The following is a 10,893-nucleotide window of genomic DNA, read 5'->3' on the forward strand; positions in this document are numbered from 1 at the left end:
CAAAAGAGACAGTGGCTTGTTGTAAAAATACACGAGCCTATTCCCAGTGGTGGGGGAAAATTCAAAACATTTTAGGGTTGTATAGAATTATGAAATGCCCTCAAATCCACACCTATACACTCACATATACCAAAGCTATAACTGTTTCACATAAGTTAAATAATATTACTAATAAGATCTAATGTGAATTGTTTTCTATCATTCAGGCATGGTTAAACCCTAGTTGTCTCAGGTATTGCCTTCTCTGTGGGGAGATTCAATGATGTGGTTACTGTAGACACAAGAAAGAATGTTCTTTAGTTAATCCAAGTCCTCTTTTCTCTTGTTTTGATGTCAAGTGCAAGATACACAAATTCAAGTTGATGATAGTTCCCAGTGGATGAAAGCAATGGCTCTAGTCTGAGTTGTGGCAGTCCTTGAATCCTGTGAGTATCAGCAGGGTTCCTGGTGTGTGCTGATGTAATCCCTAGGTCACAGAACACTGATGCTGGCTTGCATCATAATAGCCCTGTTGGTATGTTGAGCACTGGTCAGGACAGTGATTTAGTGAGGAAGTAGTTTCTCTACTGATTTGTTGTTCGTGAGTGTACAAGTGAACTAGTTTGATTCTTCGTTATACTGATTGGAGTGACTCTCTGAAGAGGAGGTGAATTTGAAGAGGTGATTTGTTGTTCGTGAGTGTACAAGTGAACTAGTTTGATTCTTCGTTATACTGATTGGAGTCACTCTCTGAAGAGGAGGTGAATTTGAAGAGGTGATTTGTTGTTCGTGAGTGTACAAGTGAACTAGTTTGATTCTTCGTTATACTGATTGGAGTCACTCTCTGAAGAGGTGAACCATGAAGCAGAAACGAAAAAGGAAGCATCTAGAAAGGACAAGTTCCCCCCAAACTGTCAAGAGGTCAAAAGGTATGTGTTAAGCATCTTCTCTGAGCACAGGGTGACAAGGAACTGCCTCTAAAGAAAGGAGGAGAGAAGAAGGCAAGCGGGGGAGGGATGTGTATATATGCTAGTCTTTCTGAGGGCTCAGATAGTCTCTGAGAGTCAAGAGAAAATTCAAGTGACCAAAACCTTGTCTCTGCAGCTTAAGACCTGTGCCATCTCTATGTCACTCTGGGTTACTGCACTACAGACTTAGTGAGTGGCTGATTAGTACTCTTTCTGTGGAAATTGTATTTTCCTATATTTTATTTCTGCCTAAGGGCATTGATGTAGTATAGGATGTTATTATAAGTTTTCCAGTAGTACTTTCTCCTGTTAATGAAGAAGAAAATGTGGCTCATAGAAGTAAGGAGAAATTTTTAAAAGAGCACTTGAAACTGGTTGTACAGGGATGAGAGTATAAAGTCAGAATTTACTTACTCAGAAGCAAAAAAGAATTTTGTTTCAGACTATGAGAATGTAAATGCGAGGTTCCTATCTGAAATGCAAGAAAAGGGCAGAATATGTACATATACCACTGTTTAATGATAATGGTTAAATTGAGGAGATTGTTTCTGAAGAAATGGAAAACTGAAGTAGTTCTGGTTGCTATGGAAATTAAAAGTAAACAAGTAACATCTAGGAGGAGAAACCATTGTTCAGTGCTGGGGAGTTGGGGGAGGGCAGATTGAGGCTAACCCTGAAGTTACAAGTGTTGACTCCTACTTGGGAAGAGGACTTGATATTTCCAACAATGTTTGTGCTTTCTGGGGAGAGAAGACAATACTCTGGTCCCTGAGGCAAAAGGTGAATCCTCTGAATCAGAATACTTCTCCTGCTATTCCTCCTTGAGTCATCTGTCTTCTGCAGGTAAGGGGCAAGGAAAGGCATGCAAAGTCTAGGCAGATTAGGGCAGTGGGAGCCTGAACAGACTGGTAGACACCCAGCTCAGCATCTCTCAGCTAGTGGGAGAAAGGTACACATCAGAGCCAGTTATAATCTTATCCTCATCTCAATTTGGGAATCCGAGTCTCTTGTTCTTATATCCTCACTAGGAACTGAATATGAACAGTTTTCATGGGGCAGCCCCAGTGCCGCAACCATTTAGGGCCGCCTGCAGCAAAGGGCGTGATCCTGGAGACCCTGGGTGGACTCCCATGTCAGGCTCTCTGCATGGAGCCTGCTTCTCCCTCTGTCTGTGTCTCTGCTTTTCTTTCTCTCTGCATCTCTAGAAATAAATAAATAAATAAATCATTTTTTTCTTTTTACTGTTCAGAACAAAGTAAGTATTTCCATAGAAGTCAATGGGAAGAATAGGTTAGGGAGAAGAGTGTAGGAGGGGGAACAGAATGGAACCAGCTGTTTTTCTGACTTATATTGAATTTTTTAGGAATCTCAAAATCAAGCAAATTTGATCCACCACCTGGCCACTGTTTGGAAGACAATACTCTGGTTCCTGAGGCAAAAGGTGAATCCTCTGAATCAGAATACTTCTCCTGCTATTCCTCCTTCAGTCTTCTGTCTTCTGCAGGTAAGGGGCAAGGAAAGGCATGCAAAGTCAAGAAGATTAGGGCAGTGGGAGCCTGAACAGACTGGTAGACAACCAGCTAAGCATCTCTCAGCTAGTGGGAGAAAGGTACACATCAGACACAGTTATAATCTTATCCTCATCTGTTACTTGGGAATCCGAGTGTCTTGTTCTTGTATCCTCACTAGGAACTGAATACAAACAGTTTTCATGGGGCATCCCCAAAGCAGCAGTGGTTTAGGGTGCCTGCAGCCCAGGGTGTAATCCAGGAGACCCTGGATCAAGTCCCATGTCAGGCTCTCTGCATGGAGCCTGCTTCTCCCTCTGCCTGTGTCTCTGCCTCTTTTTCTCAATGCATCTCTAGGAATAAATAATGAATAAATCTTAAAAAAAAAAAAAGACCTTTCAGAACAAAGTAAGTATTTCCATAGTAGTCAATGGGAAGAATAGGTTAGGGAGAAGAGTATAGGAGGGGAAACAGAATGGAACCAGCTGCTTTTCTGACTTATATTGAATTTTTAGGAATCTCAAAATCAAGCAAATTTGATCCACCAACTGGACCCTCTTTGGAAGACAATACTCTGATATGTGAGGCTAAAGGTGAATCCTTTGAATCAAAATACTTCGGCTATTCCTTCTTGAGTCATCTGTTTTCTGCAGGTAAGGGGCAAGGAAAGGCATGCAAAGTCTTGACAGTTCAGGGCAGTGGGAGCTTGAACAGACTGGTAGACACCCAGCTCAGCATCTCTCAGCTAGTGGGAGAAAGGTACACATCAGACCCAGTTATAATCTTATCTTCTCTCTTACTTGGGAATGCGAGTCTCTTGTTCTTGTATCCTGACTAAGAACTGAATACAAACAGTTTTCATGGGGCATCCCCAAAGCCTCAGCGGTTTAGGGCCACCTGTAGCCCAGGGCGTAATCCAGGAGACGCTGGATCAAGTCCCATGTCAGGCTCTCTGCATGGAGCCTGCTTCTCCCTCTGCCTGTGTCTCTGCCTCTCTTTCTCTCTGCATCTCTAGGAATAAATAAATAAATCTTTAAAAAAAAAAATTACTGTTCAGAACAAAGTAAGTATTTCCATGGAAGTCAAAGGGAAGAATAGGTAAGGGAAAAAAGTATAGGAGGGGGAACAGAATGGAACCTGCTGTTTTTCTGACTCATATTGAATTTCATAGGAATCTCAAAATCAAGCAAATTTGATCCACCAACTGGACCCTCTTTGGAAGACAATACTCTGGTCCATGAGGCTAAAGGTGAATCATCTGAATCAAAATACTTCTGCTATTCCTCCTTGAGTCATCTATTTTCTGCAGGTAAGGGCAAGGAAAGACATGCGAAGTCTAGGCAGCTTAGGGCAGTGGGAGCCTGAACAGACAGGTAGACACCCAGCTCAGCATCTCTCAGCTAGTGGGAGAAAGGTACACATCAGACCCAGTTATAATCTTATCCTCATCTCAATTTGGGAATCCGAGTCTCTTGTTCTTGTATCCTCAGTAGGAACTGAATACAAACAGTCTTCATGGGGCATCCCCAGTGCTGCAGTGGTTTTGGGCCACCTAAGCCCAGGGTGTGATCCTGGAAACCCTGGATCGAGTCCCATGTCAGGCTCTCTGCATGGAAGCTGCTTCTCCCTCTGCCTGTGTCTGCCTCTCTTTCTCTCTGCATCTCTAGGAATAAATAAATAAATAAATAATAAATAAATAAATAAATAAATAAATAAATAAATAAATAATAAATAAATAAATCTTAAAAAAAAAAAAAAGATTACTGTTCAGAACAAAGTAAGATTTCCCGTAGAAGTGAATGGGAAGAATACGTTAGGGAGAATAGTATAGGAGGGGGAACAGAATGGAACCAGCTGTTTTTCTGACTTATATTGAATTTTTTAGGAATCTCAAAATCAAGCAAATTTGATCCACCACCTGGCCCCTCTTTGGAAGACAATACTCTGGTCCCTGAGGCTAAAGGTGAATCCTCTGAATCAGAATACTTCTCCTGCTATTCCTCCTTGAGTCGTCTGTCTTCTGCAGGTAAGGGGCAAGGAAAGTCATGCAAAGTCAAGAAGATTAGGGCAGTGGGAGCCTGAACAGACTGGTAGACACCCAGCTAAGCATCTCTCAGCTAGTGGGAGAAAGGTACACATCAGACCCGGTTATTATCTTATCCTCATCTCTTATTTGGGAATCCGAGTGTCTTGTTCTTGTATCCTCACTAGGAACTGAATACAAACAGTTTTCATGGGGCAGCCCCAGTGCCACAGTGGTTTATGACCCTCTGCAGCCCAGGCGTGATCCTGGAGACCCTGTGTCGAGTCCCATGTCAGGCTCTCTGCATGGAACCTGCTTCTCCCTCTGCCTGTGTCTCTGCCTCTCTTTCTCTCTGCATCTCTAGGAATAAATAAATAAATAAATCTTTTTTAAAAAAAAGAATTTCTGTTCAGAACAAAGTAAGTATTTCCATAGAAGTCAATGGGAAGAATAGGATAGGCAGAAGAGTATAGGAGGGGGAACAGAATGGAACCAGCTGCTTTTCTGACTTATATTGAATTTTTTAGGAATCTCAAAATCAAGCAAATTTGATCCACCACCTGGCCACTCTTTGGAAGACAATACTCTGGTCCCTGTGGCAAAAGGTGAATCCTCTGAATCAGAATACTTCTCCTGCTATTCCTCCTTGAGTCATCTGTCTTCTGCAGGTAAGGGGCAAGGAAAGGCATGCAAAGTCAAGAAGATTAGGGCAGTGGGAGCCTGAACAGACTGGTAGACACCCAGCTAAGCATCTCTCAGCTAGTGGGAGAAAGGTACACATCAGACCCAGTTATAATCTTATCCTCATCTGTTACTTGGGAATCCGAGTCTCTTGTTTTTGTATCCTCACTAGGAACTGAATACAAACAGTTTTCATGGGGGAGCCTGGGTGGCTCAGATGTTTAGCGCCACCTTCAGCCCGGGGCCTGATCCTCCAGACCTGGGATCCAGTGCCTTGGTGGGCTCCCTGCATGGAGCCTGTTTCTCTCTCTGCCTGTCTCTCTCTCTCTCTCTCTCTCTCTCCCTCTGTCTCTCATGAATAAATAAGTAAATAATCTAAAAAAAACAAAAACAAAAAACAAAAGGAACACAAACAGTTTTCACTATCAGACGTTAGGGAGAAAGTCCGTGCATTCATTTTGGGAAAATATCATTTATTGAGGGATGTATCCAGAATTGCTGTATGTCAGTTAACCTACAAGCAAAGAATTAATGTAAAATTAAACCAAAGATTTCAGTACTCTAGTAATTTCTCACTGAAGAAATGTAAAAGAGCTCTGAATCGTTAGTCATCCATGTAAAAGAGTCTTATAGGTAATGACTTACGGAACATGAGCTCCCCATGCAAAACTACAAAACACATAATCTAAAGTAGATTCTGCAAACACAATGAACACTAAGATTTAGCTTCAAAGAAAATCATTTACTTGAACAATAGGAATGGTAAATAAGAATGTTTACAGTTATTAAACATGTAAAAACATAAAACACTATCAATAAAAAGATTTAAAAAACCAAGTTTTAGAAATGAGAAATCATGTTCTAGAAATCATAAGAAATGTGGATGAGTTAAACATCACATTTGTCAGAGGAAAAGAACATTTGTGACCTGAAGGCTAGAGCCATGCTAGAGCCGGGAATTACTTACAAATATAAATCAGAGTGATCAATACATTGGCAATACAAAAAAAAAGGATTAAGATAAATGAGGATAAAATGTGAAAGTATGACATATCAAACTAATGATTGTTTAGAATAAAACAGAGAACGTAAGACAGATAAAGAAGTAATTGCCAAGATTTTTTTTTTCAGAACTCTGGAAGATTACAAACCCTTAGAATCAGGAAACATTATTAGGAAGCTCGTTACAGAAATGGCAAAAATAAATCCCCACTAACTAAGGACACTAAAGCCAATATTCAGAACCTCAATAACAAGATGTTAAAGCAACTGGGGAGAAGCACACAGTCTTTCAAAAGAATGGTGATCTGTCAGGCAGTGACCATATCCACAGCAATTATCTAATAACAATATAAGATAATGTGCTGGATGAAAAGAACAGTCACATCATAAAGAAAAGAAGGGTGAAAAAAAGACAGGTTTCAGATAAAAAAGTAGAAAACATAAAAGATAAAAAATTTGAAAACACAGAACGTATTTGGAAAGATGAAATGGAACCCAGGAACGGAAGGTGAGCTGAGAAGTCTGTGATTGAATGCCAGTAGTTTTGATGATTTCCACACCCAAACCAGGAATCACTGATTCACAGATAATCCACCAAACAGATGTAACTGCAAGTACTGGATGACAGTCACATACAACTTGACTGGGAGCTCAAGTATTCTAAGCCTCCTTATTTGCACAAGAATGGGTGGCACCATTGACTCAAATAAACAACTCTACGCTCAGAAAAGAAAGGAAATCAGGTAAATAGAGCCTGCCCGTTTGTAAAGCCCCTAGTCAGTCCAGAGTATGTGGAGCATTTATTATCATCTACCGAAGGCTTTAACAATTTACCGCAAACAGTGGATTAAGGACAACAAAAATGTATTATTCTCTTATGGTTCCAGAGGTCAGAAGTCTAAAATACGGCATATGGACCGCTCATCTAATCCCAAATAATGTTCCCATCTCAGGGTCCTTAATCTAATAATATCTGCAAAGTCCCTTGGGCCTTAAATGTAACATTATGGACTCTGCAGATAGGATATGGGCATCTTTTGATGAAATGCGTGAGACACAGTGACATATGTATAGTCAGGGAAACAAATACTAAAATATATGGACTGTACACTGTGATGACACAATTTCAAGACACACCGCAGCGACCTCAATAAAGACAATGTACATATATTATATCCAGCTAGCCATGAGCACTTGGGGAAAAAGTAAAAATGGTCGAAAATACTTCTATTTTGGAGCTTTGGCCAGAAAAGAGGACTATACTATCCCTGAGTGTCTGACACAGAGTAAGCAATCCAAGTGCACTGAATATATGAAACACTAGATATATCTTTTTTTAATTCTAATTCAATTTACAGAAATCTTAAAGAAGCAAAAGGATACTCCACAGCCTGGTGAGAGTACCTCACAGGAAGAACACAGTGCCGTTGTCTCAAGTGACCTCCCCTGTGCCTCTGACAATAAGAATACGGGTAAGTCGAGATGTCTGAACTGGAGGTGGGGTAGTGGCAAAGGGAGGATTGTAAGCATGGCTGAGGCTCCAGCTGAGCATTTCTATTTACAGACTCATAGATGAGAGATATAAAGTGATCCAAGCCCATGTCCAGATGAGAGGGATAACACAAGGTCTTTTTTCTCTAGGAGATGTTCATTGCATCTATATAAAACAAAGCCTGGAGATTCGAGGGGAATCTCAGAGAGGACAAATATCCATAAGTGCAGGGCCATGTTTGCAAAGGTGGAGTCTAAAGAAATGTCAGATCTCTCGAGAAATGGAAATATAAACTCAGTCTGAACCTGAGAAGATGAATTCTGTTGGTCATAATGTTGGCAAATCTCTGACAGCTGGTGTGAAATGGGCCAGCAAAGAACAGATAGGGCATCCAAGAAGGAACCAGTAGATTTTGCTTTTTCGCTAAGAGAGGACTGAACTCCTTAGCATATGTCCTTTCATGGGGGAAGAAGGGGCAGAGATTGGAAAGAGACCCTTCGATTCTTCCCAACAACCTCCTAACCCTCATGAGCACACAGGAATATTTATTCCATCACATACTCTACTAGGCTTAGCACAAAGTCCTCTCACAGTTACCCCTATTGACACTTGTCTTTCATTTCCCATTCTCTGGTCCCATTTCTTTCTTTTCTTTTTCTTTTTCTTTTCTTTTTTTAAGGATCTTAATCATTTATTCACAAGAAACACATATAGAGAGAGGCAGAGACATAAGCAGAGGGAGGAGCAGGCTCCCTCAGGGAGCCCAACGTGGAACTCAATCCCAGGAAGCCAGGCTCATGCCCGAGCCAAAGGCAGGTGCTCAACCACTGAGCCACCCAGGCATCCCTCTGCTCCCATTTCCTTATACTCTCAGACAGACTCATAAATTCAGATCCTCACATCTTGAACCTTCACAACTCATTTTGCAGCATATGTATTCCTCAAGTTTGCCTTCTCTAATGACATTCCTTAGATACTATCATCTCAAACTCACACAAATAATCTCACTCTTGTAGAACTTCATATTTCACATTAACAGTGAACAAAGCCACACAATCATATAACATCGTGTAAAACTCCTCTGTCCCAGGTCGCTTAGGCCCCTCAGGTAATTCCACAATCTAGGACCTCGCGTGAGGTCTTGCCTCTATCCTTGCCTCTATCCTAGCACTTTCACAATCTCAACAGATCTCACAAAATTACCCAGGTCCATATCTCTCTCATAAATCAAATAACAGTATGTCACAACTTGAACCTCAGTAGTACATGACACCCAGATCACTCATACCACCTTTACATATACGGGATTATGCAGTACCATCGCTAATATATGATGCTCATGCTACCTTTACGTAGAATGGCCATGGCACCCGTACGCCTCCTAATAAAATTGTTGAAGAAATGACAGACACGTACACAATCAGACAGTACTCACCGAACACGGTACACATACTACGTCTCTAAAAAATAATCCACCCCCCACTGATTGTCTCATGCCTATAACATGACCTACCAGATACTCTCCAGCGACCTAAGAGACAAAGTAGGTGCATTTTGTGATGTTAAATTTGGGTACAAGCTTAAATAAACTTTTTAAACATAGGAAGAGACTTAATATGTTTGAGTTATTTTATCAGGAACAGAAATTACCTATTTACTGAAAGTTGAGTTTGCAAATGTAGATTAAGAGGAAGAAAACTAACTGGCGATTTTCGGGATGTGTTGAAGTTCATGATAGAGGTAAAACCCGATCCCAGAAATATACATATTTTACTAGGAAAACAATCAACAACTTAGAATTTAGCTGTTAATTGGGAAAGTTTAGTGGTAGGCTTATGAGTATGGTAAGTATAGAGGCAAAAGCTGATCAGAAAAATGTGTGTGGAACATGACGAAGATGACACCACTAACTAGGCCAAGTGACAGCTGAGCATTTGGCCAGTCCGTAGCTCCTGACAGGGGAGCTGTGCCCGTTGCTGGGAAGTGCCGTCTGGAGTCAGCTTTGGGGATCCTCCTGGAGTCTCCAGTCCTGCAGAGCTGGCAGCAGAGCCCTCAGGTGAGGTCCCTGGAGCACAGGAGCAGATATGTGGAAGAGGAGGCCAACAGATCGCAGTCTGTCATTCCTCCCCGTAAATCCTAACCCTCCCCGGAGGCAGCAGGACCTCGGTATCATAAACCACAGGTGGCAGACTGAAGACCTGTACTGACATACCTGCTCTGCATTTATTCTTGTGGTAAATGGAGTAGTAATAACAAATAATATGGGCACCTTACCATGTGCCAGGCAAGAATTTGAGCCTCTGATCAACTGCAGGAAACAACCTAGGGCTCTCATGCTCTCTTAGGTAACCAGACATTTCATTCCAGCAAATATTTTTAGGTACCTAGATTTTAGACCTTTGGATAGAAGCCAGACTATAATCTTCCTGGGAACAAGTGCTGTGTGTGTTATTATACATGGTATTTCTCGAATGTTTAATGGAGGCAAATATCATCTCTCTGATTGTCCTTCTCTTTCCCAGAAGTCTTAAACACAGATGAAGACATTCTACTTTCTGGACCCTCTGGGTTGGCCCAAGGCCACAGCCAGAGGGCAGAAGTTTCAGACTCAGAATATATTTCCCGTATCTCTCCTGCAGACAAGCTCTTTGACAGAGGTAATATGGTGGGAGTGGAGGGGCTGGGGGGAAATCAGGCAGAGAGGTGAGGCAGCATGTTAGCCAAAAATTAGAATTACGAGCCTATGCCCGCAATGCCATAAAGGACCCCTTCTCACGAGGACTGTCCAAGGTCTTATTCCTAATTAATAAGCAGAAATGTACCAGGGATGCCTCCCTGTCTTCTTTGGAAAGCTCTTAAAAGATCTGAATGAGAAGATAAAATATCTAAGAGAAATGTGGAAATATATTTTCGGAAAGGAAGTTTGGGCCATGACCGTGAAGTCTTAATTTGAACATTTCCAGCACCAGGGTTCCCCGGGAACCTTGAAAATTCATTTTACCTGCATTTGTACATTATATATCTATCTTTTTTAAAGATTATATTTATTTTTTATGAGAGGCACAGAGAGAGAGAGAGAGAGAGAGAGAGAGAGAGAGACAGGCAGAGGAGAAGCAGGCTCCATTCAGGGAGCCTGTAGTCGGACTGGATCCTGGGTCTCCAGGATCACACCCCCAGCTAAAGGTGGCCCTAAACCACTGAGCCACTGGGGCTGCCTCTATCTATCTATCTACTATCATC

General features: G+C 41.6%; 1 protein-coding gene across 1 annotated transcript; it reads left to right on the forward strand.

Moving 5' to 3' along the window:
* Window positions 1-497: 497 nt before the first annotated feature.
* LOC119878908 lies at window positions 498-10,356 on the forward strand (the record flags this gene model as incomplete). The annotated part of the gene is made up of 9 exons (XM_038589446.1): window positions 498-908; window positions 1,701-1,790; window positions 2,311-2,451; window positions 2,971-3,108; window positions 3,627-3,764; window positions 4,341-4,481; window positions 5,006-5,146; window positions 7,520-7,633; window positions 10,176-10,356. Coding segments are annotated over exons 1-9 (1,154 nt in total), but the record flags the coding sequence as incomplete, so codon positions are not given.
* Window positions 10,357-10,893: the final 537 nt, after the last annotated feature.

Source organism: Canis lupus, unplaced genomic scaffold (genome assembly GCF_011100685.1).
Source record: "Canis lupus familiaris isolate Mischka breed German Shepherd unplaced genomic scaffold, alternate assembly UU_Cfam_GSD_1.0 chrUn_S2052H2251, whole genome shotgun sequence".
In the NCBI taxonomy this organism is placed as follows: Eukaryota; Metazoa; Chordata; class Mammalia; order Carnivora; family Canidae; genus Canis; species Canis lupus.